This window comes from Eubalaena glacialis, chromosome 18 (assembly GCF_028564815.1).
Source record: "Eubalaena glacialis isolate mEubGla1 chromosome 18, mEubGla1.1.hap2.+ XY, whole genome shotgun sequence".
In the NCBI taxonomy this organism is placed as follows: domain Eukaryota; kingdom Metazoa; phylum Chordata; class Mammalia; order Artiodactyla; family Balaenidae; genus Eubalaena; species Eubalaena glacialis.
In genome coordinates, this window is record NC_083733.1 from 53,568,091 (window position 1) to 53,587,187 (window position 19,097).

Consider the following 19,097-nt stretch of genomic DNA (forward strand, 5'->3'; position numbering starts at 1 on the left):
ATCCCCAGTAGGAGCCCTTTTCCTATCCTCCCAGACTTCCTCAGTTGGACTCACCCAGGCCTGAGGCAGCCAGAAGCCCAGGGCCAGGCTCAGCTCCACCTCTTTCCAGGAGGAACCTGGACCCAGGTAACTTGATGCCCAGCTCAGGTGACAGTAGCACCACTTAACTCCTTCCTCCCTAGCGGACCAGTAGCTGAACCTCCCAAGCTCACCTCACCCATCTAAGGGGTTTCCAGATATAGCCCTGCCCCTCAAGAGCCCTGGATTCTTCCCCACGCTGTGACCCAAACATCTGACCCCGGGAGCCCACACCATCCATCTAAGGTCCCGGACGCAGCGCCCTTCAGGAACCCAAACATCTGGGCCCCCACCCCCAAATGTCCAAAACCAGAGTAAGATTGTTTTGTTGGTGGTTTATTTGGAATGGGGCCTTTTCCTGTGGTTCCCTCACAGGTACTGGGAAAATAACCCGGGGGGGAATCGCCTCTGCCCACAGGGCGCCAGCAGTCCAGAGCAGGCGAGAGCTCGGGAATCCGAGCGGGTCCTGGGTCCTGGCGTCACTTGCTGAGCAGGAGGCCAGCGCGCAGCACGCGGGGTACGCGGCGGATGGTCAGCGAGACGCGGGTGCCGCGGACCAGGCGGGCTCCAGCCTGCGCCGAGGGGCAGGCGGCTGCGTTGCGCGGCAGTGAGGCGGCGTCCAGCGCGTCTACGCTGGCGGCTGCGATGCCGTGGAGGAGGCGCGTGTAGGCGGTGCCACGAAGCACCAGCAGGCTGCGCGGTTCAAGCAACAGCGAGGTGGCCGGCCGGGGCGGGGGCCGGGGCTGCGGGGCGGGTTGAAGGTTAGCGGGTCCCCAGAAGTTAGGAGTGGGGTGGGCGAGAGATCAGCGGGTTTGGGGGTTCAGGGGGCGAGGGTCAGAGAGTCCCGGGGGCGAAGGCTGAGGGGCACGTGTGCTCCTAGGGATCGAGGCTTCGGAGTGAAAATCCCGCGGGGGCCAGGGCCAGGGCCAGGCTTGCAGGGAAGTGGAGACGGGGTGGGGGGGGGGGTGTCAGCAGTCCCTCGGCAGGGGACTAGGCTGCAGATGGGGGAGTCTAAGGGCCTAAGGGAACTGCAGCTGGGCTCTGCAAGGGGCTGGGGCTGGGACCGAGGGATCAGTGGTCCCAGAAAACTGGGTGGAACTGGGCTGAGGACTTGGCTGAAGCCAGGAAGGGAGGAAGAGATGAGCAGGTGTGGTCTGGGAGGATGTGCGGATATCAGGATGTTTTGAGGACACCAGCAGAGTGGGAGGGGGTGTCAGTGCATCCAGGAGCATGTAGGATTAGAAAGGGCAGCCGTAAGGAGCAGCTGGTGTCAGGGTGTCCAGGGGAGTTTCTGTGCACACTGGGGTGTCAGACATGCAGCAAAGAAAGAGGTCAGGGAAGCTGCTGTCATGAGCAACACAGAGGGGAGGCAGGATATCTGGGGGCCCTTGAGCAGCAAGTCATGTGTTGAGGTGCCAAGGAGAATCTGGGGGTGTCCTGCATGACAGATCACATTATTGGAGTGGGAGGTAGGAAGTCAGTGTTGGGGTACCTGTGCAGTGGCCACTGAAAGTCAGGGTGTCTGGGAGGATGTCAGAGACAACCCTGAGTGGCTGGTGTTGGGGTATCTGAGGATATCAGTGTCTGTTGGAGAACTGGGGAGCCCTGCATGTGGTATTGGAGCGCTCTGAATGTGTGGAGCCAGGGGATCTGTAGGATGTCAGGATATTCACTCAGCAGATGGGGGTATTGGGGTATCCGTGGATATCGTGATTTCTAGGGCACCCTGCAGGCAGATGGGTTGGGCATCTGGGCGGATGTGGGTGCCCTCCCATGAGGGGACAGAGGAAGATGTCTGGAAGGGTATCAGGGGTACCCCGCAGGCAGGTGGGATTGGGGTCTCTTAGAGGATATGGGGTGTCAGAGTGCCCACAAGCTGCTGGGGCAATGTCTCAGGGCCCACCTGCTCTGTCGGGTCATCATCCTCTGGCTGCCGAGGCTCGTAGAAGTCCAGCATGGTGTGGGAGCCCAAGCTGATGGTGCTGACAGTCGGGTAGTACAGTGGCCCATCCTCGTGGGGCTGGGGAGTGGGTACCAGGGCTGGACAGGGCAGGAGTCCACACCCCCCCACCCTCAGGTGAAAGCGGGGCTCCCCAGCTGGGGACAGGGAGGTGAGTGTTTGGTTGGGGTATGTGGCTGCTTAATAAGAGTGGATGTGGGTCGACATGATGCCCTGCCCCATGGTGGATCCGAGGTCTGGGGGTCGGGGTGAGAGTGTGGTTACCATGATGCCCTCCCCAGGCAGATACTGGTTCACAAGGACATGGTTGGCTGGGAGACCCCCAAAAAGGCTGAGGTCAGACACTTTGTCCACGTAACGCTGCAGCCACGGTGGCAGCCGCTCAGGAACCATCCCCCGGGGATGGGGGAGTCCACCTGGGGGGGGGGAATGGGGTGCTGAGGGCACCCAACCAAGGAGCTCTGGCATGTGGAGCCCCCATTAGGGATATCCCAGTGGTTGGTAGCACTCTGACCTCCTCGGGGACCCCTAACTCTTTGGAGATCACCACTCCACCCCTCAAAGGTTTCCTGACTTCTCCAAACCCCTAGAGATACCCTCCAACTCATCAGGAAATCCCTAAGCCCTCAGGACCTCCACTGACCCCTCAGAATCCTCCTGGCCCTTGGGACCCCTTGAACCCTCAAGGACCTCCCCCCCGCACCCCGACGCCTCAATGTCCTGAGACTATCCAACCTGAGCTGCCTACCCCAGTCCCCAGCCCTAAATCACCCATGCCCACAGCCGGAGACACTTACCCCAGTTCTGTAACTTCCTCCCGGAGAGCTGGGTCCACTTTGGTTTTGGGGCATTGAAGACCTGGGAGGTGGGAAGGGGGTCAGTCCTTTTCCAGGACCACCCTCTCTGATTCTCCCACCCAGGCCAACATAGGGGTTTTCACCTAGGGTGGAAATGGGTCATCTCAGTGTCTGTGGGATCATTCTCTGAGATAGTGTTCCCAGGATTTTGTTCTTTGCCCTTTCCCCCTGTGGAGGCCGCTGGCCTCAAAGCCCCCCTGTGTCTAGGGACTGAGGGAGGGAACCAGGGCTGTGACAATCAGGGTCTGAATCTACTCAGAGCTCTGGGCTGGGTTGGGCTCTTTCAGCCCAGCAAACAGTCTGCAGTCTGTAATTTCCTGATTCCTGGGCTATGTCAGCACAGTCTGAGTCCTGGAACCTCCTGTTCCTCTTGCCTGGGGGAGAAAACGTGCTAAACTGGGCTATTCAGTATAGCCAAGAGAGTACGTTGAAAATTCTCCACTGCCAAGACCCCAAGGGTCTAAAAAGGGTTATCTCAAAGAAGTCTAAGAAATCTCCTTATTTCCTTCATTGTTATGGGGCTGGAATCGGCTGTCTCAGTATGAGAGTCTGAGTTTTGGAGCTAACTCATTCCTGGGACTCAAACTAGACAGGACTAGTTGGGATAGCACAGGGAAGATCTGTGCTCTATAACCAAGGCTCTGGGGCTGCAAAGGGCTATCCCAGTGCACAGACTCTGAGCTTTGTAAAATTCTCCTTTCCCCAGACCTTAAGAATAGAGTACAGACTGGGCTATCTAACACAGGTGGTCTGTGCTTGGTAACCTTGTTCCCAAGACTCTGGGTCAATGCTAAGCTATCAGCACAGGGAAGCGTTTAACATTCTGAGGCCTGGGTTATCTCAGCACAGAAATCTGAACACTGTAAATTCTTCATTCCCCAAATCTCAAGGGAGTGAACTGGGCTATATCTCAGCCTATGTTATAACCTCCTTCTCTCTAAGGTAGCCGGATAGGGCTGTCTTAGCACAGGGAGTCTGAGCTCCATAATAACCACCACCTTTCTAAGAATCAGTTTGGGGAGTTCCCTGGTGGTCTAGTGGTTAGGATTCGGCGCTTTCATTGCCATGGCCCAGGTTCAATCCCTAGGGGAATGAGATCCCACAAGCCGCGTGGCGCAGCCAAAAAAAAAAAAAAAAATCAGTTTGGTTTCCCCTAAGCTTCCTGGGAAAAGCCCTTTCTGACAGGCCCCAGCAGGTGCTGAGAAAGGAATAGGGAAGGTGGTGAGGGATGGGTGCCAGGTGGCACTCTCCCTCCTGCCAGGATCTTCACTGTGACCTTTCGGGCTCTCCCACGAGAACTGGGGGTTGAAGAGGGTTCTGGGAAGAGGGGAAAAACAGGTCACCTGTCGAAGCAAATACTCCTCCTCTTCCTTGCAGATGAAGTCAGGGACATAGTAGATTACAGGTGGTGCCTAGGATAGAGAGATCCCCCTGAAGGTGTGACCTCTGCATCCACACAGGGGTGCTACCATCCATGAGCAGCCCCTCCTCTGGAGCGTAGCTCAGGATGTCCCCAGACAGGCCAGGGCCTTAAGTCGAGGGACCAATGGCTATTTGGGGGATGGGGAGGTGGGGGTGAGGGGAGGGCTAGACCCTGAGGGTAAGGATGAACTGAGAGGAAGGGGGCAGTCCCAGCTCACAAACCCAGGAGTCAGCCTGCCTATCCCCACTCTATCTCCCGCCCTCTAGTCCCCACCTTCACCCTCTGCACCCCCAGTCCTGACAACCTGCTCCACCCTGAATGGTTCCAGAGCTGGAACCCTGGCGTCCTGATCCTCCATTGACATCAAGTCCGTGTACCCGGTCATTCCTGTGGGGAGGGGAGAACATGCTGAAGTCACCAAGCCTCCCACCCTCAGACTGTGATCCAGCTTTCTGCTCTTATCATGGGCCAGGGCCTCACCTCAGCCCTCTAGTGAAACTCACTTGGTTTCTAAAACCTAGATGTCCTCAGCATCTCAAAAGCTACCCAATGCACCCCTAGGCTCCCTGCCCAGACACAGTGAGCACCCACAATACTCCCCCCAAACCATCCACCAAATACCCATCAAACTATACATGTTTGCCCTCTCAAGCCTCTACAGAGAACAACCTCAGACTCCACTGGGAGCCTTTCTTAAGAGCTCCACACCTATCCCCCAGGGCTGCACCCCAGACCCCCTTTAAACACGTTGATTTGAGACCTCATCCTAAAAACTTCAGACCTGCAATCCTGAGCCCGGCTCTCTAACAATATTCGAGGTCCCCAATCTAAGCTTCCTCAGACACATCCATTTTCAGTCTCCTTGTATCCTCCCCACTCTAGACTCCCCTCAGACTTCTCTTCCCGAGCGCCCCTTCCCTGCAGCACCCTTGGACCTTTGACCCTGAGCCTGACCCCTCTCACACCTTCCCTCCCTGAACCCCTTGGTTCCCCCGACTCTGTCTTCTAGAACCCCACACTCTTAGCTTCCTCGGACTCCCATCTGAGCTTCCCCGGATCCCCACTCTCAGCCCTCTTGGACCCCCATCTCCGCCCTCGGCACCGCAAACTGACCGTCCACCAGTGACCCCTCCAAAATCCAAATTCAACACCCCCAGTCCCTTCCCAGCCACTTCCGACCCACATGGCCGACGCAGGAATCCTCAGACCAATGGGAATTCTCAAAGGCTTTAAGGCTCCTCCTTCCACCCAATCGGCGCTCTCACACACTATTGTTCCGCCCCCTCACCCTCGTTCGGTGACAGGCTGTGCCTCCAGGCCTCTGAGCCACTGGGGCCCCTTCAGAGACGGGTCTTCGTCTGGCATCGACCAATCAGAGCTCCAGAACCGAACCTGTCCACGCTGCGGAGAGCCCAGAAAGGAGGGGCAGCCGTGGCGGCCGCAGGAAAAACGCGGTGGTTGGAAGGACCCCCCGCAGGTTAGGCCATCCTATGTAAAGCCGCAGGGATGCGAGATTGCTGTACCCAGCAAGGGTACAGAGGCAGGGCCGTAACTCCCTAAACACCGACCCAACACAGAGAGCCGTAGAAACGTCTTTATTGAAGGGGTAGGGGTCATGCTGAGTTTGGGGACATGCAGTGAAGGGGCAGTCGTGAGCTGTCCTTGGTTTTCAGGGCCCCAGGTCTGCCCTGGACCCCTGGGTCTTCAGGGTCTCCGTCGGGCTGTTAGTCTGGCCAGGGTGCTCTGAGGTCCTTCAGGGCCAGTAACTTAGATTTGGTGTTTTGGACCTGTGACCAGAATGTAGATTGAAATGGGGACTCCAGGATTTGGGATCCCCTCAAGGCCTTGATGCCCCTCATGTATGAGATGGAGGCTTGAGGATTTGGGGTTCCCTTGGGGCTGGTGCTCTTGGAATTTGGGTGTCTTGAGATCCATGGACTCAGGACATTGAAGTTCTCTGGTTTCCAGGGATAAGAATTCCTGTTTGGGGTTTCCTGGTGCCTATGAATAGGGCTTGAGGTGCTCTGGGGGCCCGGGATGCATATCTCCTCCATCCCAGGCACAAGAACCTCCATGATTGAGGTTTCCTGGGGGCTTGGGATTGGATTTTTTAAATTTGGGATTCCCTGGGGATTTGGGGATTCCATGATTTGGGGATACTGGGAGTTAGGGCTTTGGGGTCTCTTAGGGGCTGTAGGACTTGGGGGCACAGGGGAGTTTAGGACACGTACTCTGGGGTTTGGGATCCTCAGAGTGCCAGAATGGGACCTCCAAATTTTGGAGTCCCCCCAAAGGGGGAAATAATTACTTTAAAAATAGAGAATTTTCTGGGAGCCTGGCCAGCACAGGTGCTGTGGGCCGCATGGGGTGGGCTTCGTACAAGGCACTGGGGGTTTCTTGAGGGTGCAGAGGATAGGAAGACTTGGGGGTCCTGTAATTAGCACTTCCAGTACTGTTTTGGTATCTGTAAATTGGGGGTGACAGTGGGCTGGTTAATGGGGGTTTCTTCTTGAGGGGTAAGAGCAGGGGGGTTCGTTAATGGAGGGAGTCTCTGATTGCAGTGTAAGGGGTTTGGGGTGACCATGGGGGTCACAACATCTTGAGGGGACTGATGTTAAATGTGGGTTTGTTACTCTTGCTCTGGAGGTGTTTCTTTCAAGGGGACTTGATGGTGGGGGGGGGGTCTTTGTGAACAGGGAAGGGTTCTGATCCAGTGACTAGTGACCCAGGAATGTTCTGCTGTGGAGCATTATGTAGAGAAGGTCACCGTCATTTGGGGTGATGTGGAAATCTGTTATTGGGGGGGTCTGCTCTGAAGGGTTGGGACTAGCCTGAAGGTACTACACTTAGGGAATCTCTTTCTGGGTAACATAGGGTCTGTATTTGGGGGGTTATCATGAGGGAATCTGTTAATAATGGGGCCTCAGTGATCGAGGGCTGGCTAATGGGGGGTCTCTATTCTGGATGTGTTACTGGGAATCTCTATCTCAGGGTGAGTCGGGGGCTCCTTGTGTCAGCAGATGCTAGAGGAGGCTCTGTGTCTCTCTCAGATGTCCAGAGCCTCTAAGACTGCATCTCCGCCCTCAGCATCCAGGGAAACCAGCAACAGAAGAGCAACCTGGGGAAGAGAACTGTGTCACACGCTGGTGCAGGATGCGAGAGCATCTGGATCCGTCACCGCCCAGCTCTTCCCCAAGTGTCTGGGATTTGGCCTTTCTGGATTCTGCCTCTGTCTCTCCAGCTGTGCCCTCTCAGGCTCCCGTGGAGCGGAAGGTGTTCTGCCTCCTTTACCTGCCCCTTAAAAGTTGAAGTCACCAGGGATTTCCCTGCCGGTCCAGTGGTTAAGACTCTGTGCTCACAACACAGGGGGCCCAGGTTCGATCCCTGGTCAGGGAACTAGATGCCGCATGCCGCAATGAAGATACCGTGTGCCACAACTAAGACCCGGCGCAGCCAAATATATACATATATATACATATATATATATATATATATGTATATATATATATATATATAAAAGTTGAAGTCACCAGAATTCACTATGGGGCCTCACTCCCTAAAGACTGCTTCTGGGTAAGCTAACTAGTCGTATGTTTTCTTAACCTCTATTTCCAGCCCCAACCCAGAACTCCATACTCCCTGTGTCCAATGGCCTGGTGGATGCCTCTCCTTGAATATCCCACAGGAGAGGGGGGCCAAGGGTTGCTACGTACCTGGAGATGGAATTCTCTGATGCGATGTCCTTTGGGGTCCGGACTGTTGTGAAGGTGCGTTTGGGCTGCGTCACTGAAGGGAAGGGCAAGGTCTCAGGTGAGGGGATGATAGACCCACCTCTGTCCTCAATATCCACCCAGACTCTTTTTCATTAATATTTATCCATGTCCCCAATATCCTCCATTCCCAATAGCCATCTAGACCTCTTGTCAATAATATTCTGTGTCCTCCAAGACCTACCCATGTCCCCGGTGCCTGCTCAGAGCCTTGTCGTTAACATCCCCATCCCTATAGCGCCCATCCTTTTTGGGATCCTGTCTCATCATTTCCCTGGACCCTGTGTCCCCAATTAAATACTGGTGATTCTGTCACCAGCATATACCTGAGGACCCAAGACCTTTCCTTCTATCCCCAAATCCACACTCCTCCCACAGCCAGCCCCCAACTCACTTGTCACTTGATGTACTTTTTTGGCTCCAACATTATCCCCAGGGGGGTCAGTGGATCCACCAATCCTGGGGAGACACGAGGAGTGGGAGGAGTCAGAGCCACAAGAGGCCAGGGTCTGACCAGGAGTGGAGCCCCGAGGGGCCTACGTGGAAAGAGCTAGGGTTTGGGGGTGGATATCCACACTGTCCTCCTGGTCCAAGAGGAGGAGACATCCAAGCGGGGGATCAGGATTCTGGGTGGTGCCCTGAGTTGTGACCAGAGTTTGGGCTCACCTCTGAATTCGAGATGCTGGTGCAAAGACTCCATGCCGTGGAGGGCAGGTGAAGTACCGGACACCAAAGACAGAGCCATCATGCTTGCCGGTGGGCTGGTCTAGCTCTATGCCGTACCAGTAACCTGCAACAGGAGAGTGTCAGGATGCCTCAAGGCCCTGCCTGCCCCCAGCCCAGATAGCTATCCTCACCTGGGGCAAAGTCTGTCTTCCCATAGAAACGCACGATCCCTTGCTTCTGGCCTGCGACGAGGACTTGGTCTCCAACCTCAGCCTTAGCTCCTTCACGCTGCTGCAGGCTGCCCAGAGACGGGGATGATGGGGGCTTCTTCTTACCTGGCGGGGAGGGGACAAGGGGTGAGGGTGAGGCCTCCAGATGCCAGCCCTTGGGGCCCCGTGTCACCCAGAAAGCCACAAGGTAGAAACTGTCCTGGCTCAAACAAGACGAGCCTTCCTCTGAAATGGGGCTGCGGGGTGGGCTTGAAAGGAAACAATCCCAGCTGCCAGAGAACTGGGGGTGGGGGCTTTGGGCCTGAGGGACAACTAAGTCAAGAACCTAGAGAACCTCAAAACTCTTTCTCAAAGTTGAGGATATTTGGGCCAAGGGAAAAACTGAGTCTCAGAAGTCAGAAACCCAGAAACTGTCCTTTTAAAATGAAGGGGGGAGTTAGGTCTGAGGATAAATCAAGTCACTAAAGCCAGGAACCCCGTAGATTCTTCCCTAAAACTGGGAGAAAACCTTTGGGTCTAAGGGGAAACTAAGTCATAGGGGGCAGGGAACACACAGGTCCTTGCAAGAACTGGGTGGGACCAGTACTGAGTCAAAGGAGAAACTGAGGCACAAAAGTCAGGAACTCAGAGGTCATCCTCTAAAATGGGAGTTTGAGCCTGAGGAGAAACTGAGTCACAGAAGCTGGACTGCCCACAGAATATCCTCAAGAATGGCTCTCGTCACTCCTAGGGCTCCCCCTCTGACCTTTGTGTTCCCTGCGGCCTTTGCCAGTGACACGGGAGAAGTCCATCCGGGGAGTCCGAGGTGTGGAGGTGACGGATGAGGGAGGTGCGTCCACTGCCTTGGAGATCTTGGACACAGAGGCAAAGAGACCTGGGGGAACAGAGCCTGGGCTGGGAGTTGTCCAAGCCTCTGCCCTCTGACCCCCCTCATCACCTCCCAACCCCAGCACTCAGCAGCAGCATCAGAACTACTGAGTGGACCCCACCACCATCCTTCTGGGCCCCAGTGGGACTGACCCTGCTTGGGAGGGCAGATGAAGTACCGGACACCCCCAACACTGCCATCATTCTTGCCCTCAGGTTCATCCAGTTCCACGCCCACCCACTGGCCGCTGGCGAACTCCGTGGTCCCACAGAACCGCAGCGTGCCCGTCTGAGGAAACAAGGGAGGATATGGCTTGGGTGCACCTTGAGAGGCCATGATAAGATCACTGGCACACAGGCAGCATGGTGGGATGGATGAGGGAGCCCCAGGCTTAAATCTCAGCTTGGACATCACCATACACTGGTTGTATAACTTAACTGTACTGTGCCTCAACGTCCTCATCTGCGAAATGGGAACAGAAATCTCACCCACCTTACAGGATTGTTACAGAGCTGTGCTGTCCGATGCAGTAAGCGGCCACTAGCCACATATGACAATTTAAATTAACTAAAATTAAATTAAAATATCATTTCTCCAATCACACTAGCCACATTTCAAGTGCTTAATTGCCACATGTGGCTAATGGCTACTTCACTGGACTACACAGACACAGAACATTTCCAATCTCACAAAAAGGTCTATTGGACATGAATGCTATAGAGACATAAAATCCCTCAGAACAGGGCCTGGTGCTGAGTAAGGGATCAGTAAGTGTTGACTATTATTATCCTGTAACTTTGGTAAAGGGACCTCACAGGGCCTCGGTTTCATTTGGAAAATGGGGATAACAATCCACCTCAGAGGCTGGTTATCTGGTGGAAACATTTTTAATATATGTGAAGTTGCTTAGCTGCAGTGAGTGTGGTTATTATCATTTGTGTGAGGCTTCTTCACTGCTCTAAGCCTCAGTTCCTTATCTATAAAATGGGCTAAATAATAGTGCCTACTTTGGAGAGTTGGTGTGGGGAGCAGAACAGTGCCTGGCACACAAAGAGCCAAGCCCTATTCTAAGGGTTTTACACATTTTAACTAATTTAAACCTCAAAAATAATCTAAAAAGAGAGTGGATATATGTATATGCATAACTGATTCACTTTGCTGTTCAGCAGAAACTAACACAACATTGTAAATCAACTATATGCCAATAAAAATTAATTTTAAAAAATAAAATAAAATAAACCTCAAACAACCTCCCTCAAGTGGGTACTATCAGCTCCATTTTACAGATGAAGAAACAGATGCCCAGAGAGGTGAAATCACTGGCCCCACAGCTGGTAAGTGGCAAAGCTGAGATCTGCCTGAGCAAATCCCTGAGCCTGAGTTCATAACCACTGTGCTGTGCTGCTTCTCTACAGGCAGAGATTGTTATTACATGTCTTCAGACAAAGAGTTTCACCTCTTGGGCTTCTTACAGTCTTCTATATTGTAAAACGGAGAGAATCAACCCATCCTGCTTTCAAAATTGTCACACTGATTTGATTAAATCATGTACAGAAACTTTCCAGATGGGGCTGATGCATGCAAAACTCTTGATTACAAAACAAAATGTGACTTTTATGGCTTCTCACTGTACAAAGAAACAAAATTCAAATTCACTCCAGTGGCCTGCAGGCCTGGTGAGATCCAGCCCCTGCTAACGTCTCCACTTCACCCTCCCTAGATAACTCCCCTCCAGTCACACTACCCCTCCCCTCCTCTGGGACTTTGTACCTGCGGTCTCCTCTGTCTCCATATTTTTGCAAGGTGAGCTCCTTCCCATCTCAGCTCAGATATCACCTCCTCAGAGAAGCCTTCTCAGAAGACCTTAGCTAAAACCACCTCGGCCCTCAGCCAGGGCCAATTTATTAAATCCAAGCATTTAATGGTTTTCAAAGCCTTTGTTGCTACTGGAAATTACCTTAACTATGGGTATACTTTATTGACTGTCTCTTCCTCAATAGAAATGGAGTTCTATGAGAGCAGGGCTGGGGCTAACACAGGCCTTTATCCCCAAGGACAGGCTGGGTCCAGCATGGAGCCTGAGGGACACCAGGTAAATGAATCAAACTTGGAATGCTTGGATGAATGAAGATTCTCTCTGTCCTCTGGGACTTTATACCTGCTCCCCCTCCCTAAGGCCTCCTTCTCCCTCTCTTCTCCTGGCTCACTCCTCAGCATCTTCAAGTGAGCAAAGTATTGATCACTCTGGGAACACAAGTGGCCCCTGGATGGGAACCACAAGGCCCGGGGGACCCAAAGGGGGCAGAGTTGCGCTGATCACTCTGCATGTGCTTCCTCATGAGCCACGACGGCTCTGGGCTGTCACTGTCAGGAGATGGATCTGCCTTCCCCCTTGGACTGAGAGCTCAGCTTGGGTGGGGCACAAAGGAGGCACTCACAGAACAACTGTTAGACGAAATGAATACTGTGTGCATGACTGCGAGGGTGGGCAGGCAAAGGGGAGAGTCTGCACTCTGCCCAAAGACCCAGCTCTGAGGGATGAGGGCTGAGTCCTGCCCTCCCTTCCCTGCTCCAGTCCCTGACCTTCTGGCCATCCAGTAGCACGCGGTCTCCCAGGCGCAGGCCCAGTGCACTGAGCATGAGATTGCCTGGGACGTTGTCATAGTTGGGTAGCGTGACCTTGGGGAGGGTGCAGGAGAGCGGCACAGCCTCCTCCAGTAGCGTCCGCAGCTCCTTGGCCACCAGCGCCGCCTCTGCCTTGTCCAGGGACATGTCCATGGGGTCTGGGACCACCTCCGCTGGCACCTGTCCCTTTCGGTTCTGGGGGCCAACAGGAAGAGAGGGAGCAAAGACTCAGCGGCATAGGCTGCACTCCCACTGAGCCCATGCCCCCAGAGACCCCGGGTCGAGGTGAGGCAGAGGTGGGAGTAGGTCATACCCTGGGCCAACTTGGAAATAGGAAGGGGTGGGGCATTAAGGTACAGACCACGGTCCCCAGGGAAGTCCACCCCTGAGACCTCAGGCTGGGGATGTCAAGTATGGAGCCAATAGGGAATGAAGGTCCCACTTCAATGCTGCTGCTTGCCCTCAGGGCCAAGACCCCAAGCCCGGAATGGGGCCATGTGAAGGACAAACACTGAAAATGGGCTCCTGTGGTACCGGGTTAAGGGTCCAACTGGGCCAATGGGGAATGAGAGCTTCAAGAAACTCAAGTGGTCCTGCCCCGCCCCCGCCCCCGCTCCCACCCTCTGCAGAGGCCTGCTGGCCAGAAAGCGGTTGGGGAGGAAGGAGAAGGAAGATAACAGGACTGGGCCAGGGTGGCAGTACCCGAAGCGCCGGGTTGGCGCCGTGTTCCAGCAAACATTTGGCCGCGCCCAGGCACAGGTTGGAGGCAGCGATATGCAAGGCTGAGCCATGGTTGAAGTCACTGCACGTGGAGTTCACCACTGGGAAGTGGGTGAGAGGAGGGTTCCGGGTGAGCGCCCTCAGCACCCCAGCCCTCCCGCTGCCTTCCAGCCTCTTCATCCATCTCTTAACCCGCAGGCCCCAGGGCCTCCCGCAGCCTCTGACGCAGAGCCCCGCCCCTCCTCGGCCACACCCCTCCCAACCAGCTCCCGCCAGGCCCTGACGTTTTGGACCCCTGAATTCCTTCTCCCGCACCTCCCGCCTCCCGCCTCCCGCCTCCCGCCTCCCACCCTGGCCTCCCATGCCAGGCCCCATCAGTTGCCTTCCCCGCCTTCTCACTTGTCTCCTCCCCCCACACCTGGGTACCCTCCTTCTGCTTCCAGCCCTCCTTCCTCGCCTAGGTCCTGCCCCTCCCAGCCCGGCCCTTCCTCCTCACCTCGGGGCCGTGCACCCTTCAGTAGCACGCGCACGAGATCCGGCACGTCAAAATAGGCCGCGTAGTGAAGCGCGTTCATGTTGGTCCAGCGGCTGCGCAGGGTCACGTCTGCGCCCAGTGCCAGCAGCTGCTGCGAAAGGCGTACAGCCGCCGCGGGGTCCCCTGCGCGACAGCCCAGGTCAGCTTGGGTCCCCTCCTCCAGAGTGTGGGCCCAGGGCATGGGGAAGGCCCAGGGCTTCAGGGACTGCACTTTGGGATCTTAGGCTGTGGGTCCAGGATGGAGGTCTGAGGGCCGGGGTTCTGAGCGTGTTGGGCGTGGGAGTTAGGTTTGGGGGTTTGGACCCTCACCGACTCCGTGGGCCCCCGCCTTGCACGCATAATGGAGCAGTGTCATGTCGGTCAGCCCATCACGATCATTCACATGGCAGCCTCGACGCAGAACCTGGGAGTACCAGGGGACCAGGGAGGGTTACCCAAACACATGAGGAACCCCTTCCTCTCCCCCCTCGCTTCCCCAGCTCTCTCACCTCATTGCCAATGACATCAATCTTGTGCTGGACTTGGGGCACCCACTGGCGCACAATGGCGAACAGCTCAGGGATGGTGGTCTGCGGGTCAAACAGAATCTCCTGGCAGGCAGGGTCGTTGGGGTCGAAGAAGGTGAAGGCTAGGGTGGTGAGAGGTCCAAGGTCACCCCAGGCAAACTGTGGACTGACCCCCTTCCTTCCATCCTAAGGCAGAGGAGCTCTAGACCTTTAAAACCTTCTAATGCAGAGTCTCAAACTGCTGGCACATGGGCCACAGGCATTTTCTGTGTGGCCAGAGTGAGGTTTCAAAATCAGGAGGTTTCACATAAAAATGTGGATGCCTGGTGTATCTTGAAAAATTGGAAGATCATATAGCAGCAAACTCCACCCCATGAAACAAGAGTGTGGTAAGGAGTCTGCATGCCCAAGGGGGCTGCTACTGCTCTAGCGCATGTTGCCCTGTCAGGGCATGGTTTAGCCAAATCTCCAGGGTAAAGAAAATTAAAAAGCCAGAAATCACGGTTTTTAAGAAAAATCTCCCCAAATTTCAACTACTGTGCAGTGCACATAAAATGGATCCATGGGCAGGATCCAACCTGTGGCCAGCCAGGGTGTGCCCAGAGGAACTTCCATCTCCCCCCTTTAGAGTGTTGCCCTGTAGTAACGTCAGCACCCAGCACAGCGCTGGCACAAGGCAAGAGCCCAGTGCATGTTGAATGGATGAGCAAATGAATGACCAGATGACACAGAGCCCTGGGAAGTACCGCATAGAAGGTGTCTCCCGGAAGCAGCCTGTGTGCTCTTTTTAAAACCCCAGTCACAGCACAGCTCTCCTTGGCTAAGCCTGCCCTGGCTCCCATCACACTCAGAGTACAGACCCAAATCCTCACCCTGGCCCACAGGCCCTGCACAAACGGGCTTCGTCTGTTCTCTGCCCTCTCCCCCTGACTCATTCCCCTCCAGCCACACTGACCTCCTTCTGTCCTTCCAATTCGCCAGGCAAATTCCTCTCTCAGGGCTTTGTGCTTGCTGTTTTTCTTGCCTGGGCCCGTCTTCCCTGAGATCTTCCTAAGGCTTCAGAGAGGCCGCCCCAGACCACCCTGGCTAAATCAGCACCTCTGCCCTTCTTTATCTCTTGCCCTTTTTCATTTCTTTAAAAATACCACTACTTAGGGACTTCCCTGGTGGTCCAGCGGTTAAGACACTGCGCTTCCTGTGCAGGGGGCCCGGGTTCGATCCCTGGTCAGGGAACTAAGATCCCCACATGCCACGTGGCGTGGCCAAAAGAAAAAAAAGAAGAAAAAAATCACTACTTAACATTACTTGTTTACTCCTTCCTCCCTCCCTCTTTTCCTCCCTTTCTCTTCTTCCTCATTCTCTTCCTTTCTTGCTTGTCCCCCTCACTAGGACGTTTCCAGGCTGCCTTGTTCACTCTCTTATCCATGCAGGAGGCGCTCTGTCAGTCTAGCTGAATTAATGTACAAATTTAATAAATACACGAGTTCCTCTTGGAGTCCACCTTAGCCCTCTCTCTGTCCTAGACCACATTTTCAGATTCCTTCATATTCTGTGACCAAACCCTCCTTGTTCTACAAGCAGGATTCCTGGGGACGGGGGGCAGATACCCTAGACTCTTTGACTTCCCAGCAGGCCACAGGCCCCAGCCACATCCAGCCACATTTCCAGTGGAGATTTTCCAGTTTCCCAGGGTGGATACCCGGCCCTAGACACCCAGATAACGTTCTTATTTTTCTATCAGACTGAAGGCAACTTATGGCCTCTCTGACCCACCTCTAGTGTGTGACATGTCCACAGATGCCACCCCTCCTGCCCTATCCTGATGACGCCTACTCTCTGAACTTGGAACCTCATTTCCGAACTTACAGCTGCTGGGGATTCCCAGCCAACATCTTCTAAAAGCCTCCTCCTATATCTAATTCTGGCTGAGCTCCACCCTCTCTACCCAGTAGCCAGAGGGAGCTTTTAAAAATATAAATCAGACCTGCCCTCCCCCCAGACTGCTCTCCCCCGCCATCACACTTAGAATATATCCAGAGTTCTCACAGTAGCCTTTAAGGCCCTTCCAGATCTAGCCATTGCCAACCTCTCATCTCAACTCCAATCACTCCCTAACAGCAACACCGGGATTTTCCCTCTGCTCCAAGCTCAGTCCTGCCTCAGGGTTTTTGCACTTGCTGCTTACAGCCTGGAACACTCTTTCTCCAGCTCTCCTATGGCTGATTCCTCCTCATGCTCTGGGTCTCAGCCTAAATGCCACCTCGTCAGAAGACCCACCCTGACTACTCTGTCTCAAGGTGCTGCCCCCTAGCCATTCTCTATTATATCTCCATCTTTTATTTCTTTCATAGCATTCACTCTAATCTGAACTTATCCGATTTATATACCTGTTACTTGCTTAGTCTTGCCTTCTCTCCTGAGAGCAGGGATCATGCCTGGATTGCTCACCATTAAATCTCCATCTCCTAGCACAAGGCTTGTCACAGAGTAGTAGTGATGGATAAATACTGCTTGGTGAATGAGTAGACACTTCCCGTTTCTCCAAGAGGCCACCCTCTCAGCTCCACATCTTCCTACCTCAGAGCCTTTACTCCTGCGGTTACCTTGCCTGGGACCCCCTTCCCCTGATCTTTTCCCTTGTTAACCCTCAATTCATCCTTGGGTATCCCTCAAATGTTATTTCCTCAGGGAAAGCATATCTTAAAAAGCTCTTACAGAATTCGGTTCTTAGCAAACACAATTCTCATCATGTCTTGTAATTATGTACTTATATTTTTATACTTATTTGTGCGGTTGTCATTGAGGCCTGTGAGTTCTCTTAGGCAAAGACTAGAGCTGTCTTGCTCCATGCTGTGCCCCCAGTTCCTAGGTCCATAGCAGGCTTTCCAAAAATGCTTGTTTAATGACTAGATGACTGAATGATGTGTCATGAATTAAATATTATGATTATCCCAATTCCATTCTCCAATGGGTGAATTAATGAAGGGGGGGGAACCCAAGGTCCAGGACTCCTCCAGAACACCTTCAAATCCTCCAGAATCCTCCCACCATCTCCACCAGCAGAGTTCAGCCAAACCTCCCTGGCCACCCAAGGCTCCAGGCCATATTGGCGAGTGGGGAGGGTGGTTACCGTAGTCCTTGGGGAGGGGGGCAGGTGCCGAGGGGTGCACAACAGGCTTCTGCCGGCGCTCCTGGGTGGGGCTGGGGGGCTCTGGGACAGGCTCATCCTCCTCCTCCTCCTCTTCTCCCTCCGCCCTGAGCGGCGGGGCCATCGGGGCGGGATCTGTCTTAGTCATGGTCCTTGGTGGCCCTCAGGGGGCAGATGCAGAGTTGGGGGTGGCCTTCAGGCAAATCCTGGGGGCAGAGGTCAGCTAGAGAGGGTGCCCCCCAGTCTCCGGAATCTCAGCCCCCCAGACGCTCCCCGGGCTCCGGGTGGCTCCCACGCCCCCAGCTCTGGATTTTGGGCAATCATAGGGACGCCAGTCACCCATCAGAGGACGCTGGTTTGTGGGCCCAGCGCCTACCACTTCCCCCAGGCCAGTCCCCCATTCTTCTCCTCCCGCGTCAGGGCCCTCAGTCTAGGCCGCCTCCTCCCCCGGTTTGTTTATCTCAGGATGCAGGATGCTTTGCCCCTCCCCTTCTCCGCGGGCCTCCCCTCTACCCATCTTACCTCGGGTGGCTGGGGCTGGAGACCAAAGCTGAAACCGGGGAAACTGGAGTAATCGGGTGTCAGTGTCTGGGGAAGTGATGGGGGAGAAGGAGACAGAGAGAAGGGGACGAGGCCCGGACGCCGACGGGGGATGGGGGTGGAGAGGGAGGGGCGCTGACGGCGCATGCGCTGTCACCCCCAACCAGGCGCGGGGGCGGAGACACTGCTTGCATTGATGAAAAAGCTGGAGGTAGCGGTGGGAAGGGTATAGACACTGAGGATGGGGAGAAGAAATGGCCACAAAGAAGGATGTGAGGCATGGAGACAGGAGAGAGATGAAGCAGGGACAAGGGCAAAAAGAGAGGGATCGGAAAACGGGCACAGCTCTTATTGTCCATCCCGCTGTGATAGTGCCTTTGCGAAGGCCTGCAAACCAGACCAGTTTGGGCAGGGGTCTCGATGTGTGGTAGTGGTAGGTGTTTTCTCTCTCTGACATATCAGACCTGACCTCTACTCCATGTCCGCCCTAGACAAGGGATGTCTCAGAGGGATGATTTTGTGGAGACTCCTATAATCACTGTCATTGTCATTATCACATAGTGCTCACACAGCACTTACCCAGAGAAGTTAAGCCATTTACCCAAGTGCATACAGCAAATAGGTAATGGAGCTAAGACTTGAATCCCAGTGGCCTGGCTATAGAGTCTGGGCTTTTAATCACCATGCTACATGGCTTTGGCAGTGTCTAGGGGATAGATCTGCCAATGGACTCCTCCCCCAGAAAGGCCTCCAGGAGCCAGCCCAGGGATGAGGCCTTCCTGGCTCCATCATCCTGGCTGGGCTGTCACACCTGACTGGCTGTGGCCTGCACTGTCCACAATCATCCCAGCCTGAACAGGGCTGGCTGACTTTGCCTTCCACCTCTCATGCTTCTAATGTGCAGGCCCAGTAGCTCCATTCAAGATATTTCCAGAATTTCATCCCTCACCCCAGTCCCAGGCCCTCATCCTGGTCCATCCTTCATCCTCTCCCACCTGGACTATGGCAGCTCCCCCCAACACCCCAATATGCAGCCAGAGGGACCTATTAACACCTATGACATCAGGACCTTCCTAAAGGCATCTACTTGCTGCACCTCACTGCAGGTAACAGCCAATGTCTCAACCACAACCCACAAGTCCCTGTGTGAACTTCCCTGTCATCTCTCCAA

The 19,097-nt window shown here is 54.6% G+C and overlaps 2 protein-coding genes and 2 non-coding genes across 6 annotated transcripts; 2 read left to right on the forward strand and 2 right to left on the reverse strand.

Moving 5' to 3' along the window:
• On the reverse strand, positions 1–5,512 carry ALKBH6 (alkB homolog 6). 3 transcript variants are annotated; one of them, XM_061174178.1, is made up of 7 exons: positions 5,432–5,512; positions 4,623–4,705; positions 4,239–4,307; positions 2,836–2,896; positions 2,303–2,475; positions 1,982–2,098; positions 1–821 (listed from the first exon to the last, which is right to left on the reverse strand). In XM_061174178.1, the coding sequence occupies exons 2-7, from the start codon at positions 4,701–4,703 to the stop codon at positions 558–560; spliced, it is 765 nt and encodes a 254-aa protein (XP_061030161.1). In that variant the 5' UTR covers positions 4,704–4,705; positions 5,432–5,512; the 3' UTR covers positions 1–557. The 3 variants fall into 3 exon arrangements, with proteins under 3 accessions (XP_061030161.1, XP_061030162.1, XP_061030163.1); XM_061174179.1 differs by having other exon boundaries at positions 4–821; positions 2,303–2,454; XM_061174180.1 differs by having other exon boundaries at positions 735–821; positions 1,982–2,060; positions 2,303–2,454.
• A 385-nt stretch (positions 5,513–5,897) lies between these two features.
• On the reverse strand, positions 5,898–18,078 carry CLIP3 (CAP-Gly domain containing linker protein 3). The gene is made up of 14 exons (XM_061174119.1): positions 17,909–18,078; positions 17,369–17,592; positions 14,221–14,360; positions 14,042–14,135; positions 13,694–13,855; positions 13,180–13,298; positions 12,436–12,672; positions 10,005–10,140; positions 9,730–9,858; positions 8,946–9,089; positions 8,755–8,878; positions 8,483–8,547; positions 8,032–8,104; positions 5,898–7,436 (listed from the first exon to the last, which is right to left on the reverse strand). Exons 2-14 carry the CDS (start codon positions 17,532–17,534, stop codon positions 7,382–7,384), a joined length of 1,644 nt encoding a protein of 547 aa, XP_061030102.1. The 5' UTR covers positions 17,535–17,592; positions 17,909–18,078; the 3' UTR covers positions 5,898–7,381.
• TRNAV-CAC (transfer RNA valine (anticodon CAC)) lies at positions 7,642–7,714 on the forward strand. The gene has a single exon. It is a non-coding gene; the product is annotated as a tRNA-Val (tRNA).
• On the forward strand, positions 15,399–15,471 carry TRNAR-CCU (transfer RNA arginine (anticodon CCU)). Its single transcript has one exon. It is a non-coding gene; the product is annotated as a tRNA-Arg (tRNA).
• Positions 18,079–19,097: the final 1,019 nt, after the last annotated feature.

Bases quoted from the DNA above. Each gene is read 5' to 3' on its own strand.
- ALKBH6 (XM_061174178.1), bottom strand. From the start codon at position 4,703: ATGACCGGGTACACGGACTTGATGTCAATGGAGGATCAGGACGCCAGG. The intron at 2,476-2,835 runs GTAAGTGTCTCC...GGGTGCCCTCAG, and splicing joins GAGGAAGTTACAGAACTGGG to CACCCCATTCCCCCCCCCCA. The intron at 2,099-2,302 runs GTAACCACACTC...CCCACTCCCCAG, and splicing joins TGCCTGGGGAGGGCATCATG to CCCCACGAGGATGGGCCACT.
- CLIP3 (XM_061174119.1), bottom strand. From the start codon at position 17,534: ATGACTAAGACAGATCCCGCCCCGATGGCCCCGCCGCTCAGGGCGGAG. The intron at 12,673-13,179 runs GTACTGCCACCC...GTTGGCCCCCAG, and splicing joins GCGCCAACCCGGCGCTTCGG to AACCGAAAGGGACAGGTGCC. The intron at 9,859-10,004 runs GTCAGTCCCACT...CTGTTCCCCCAG, and splicing joins CATCTGCCCTCCCAAGCAGG to GTCTCTTTGCCTCTGTGTCC.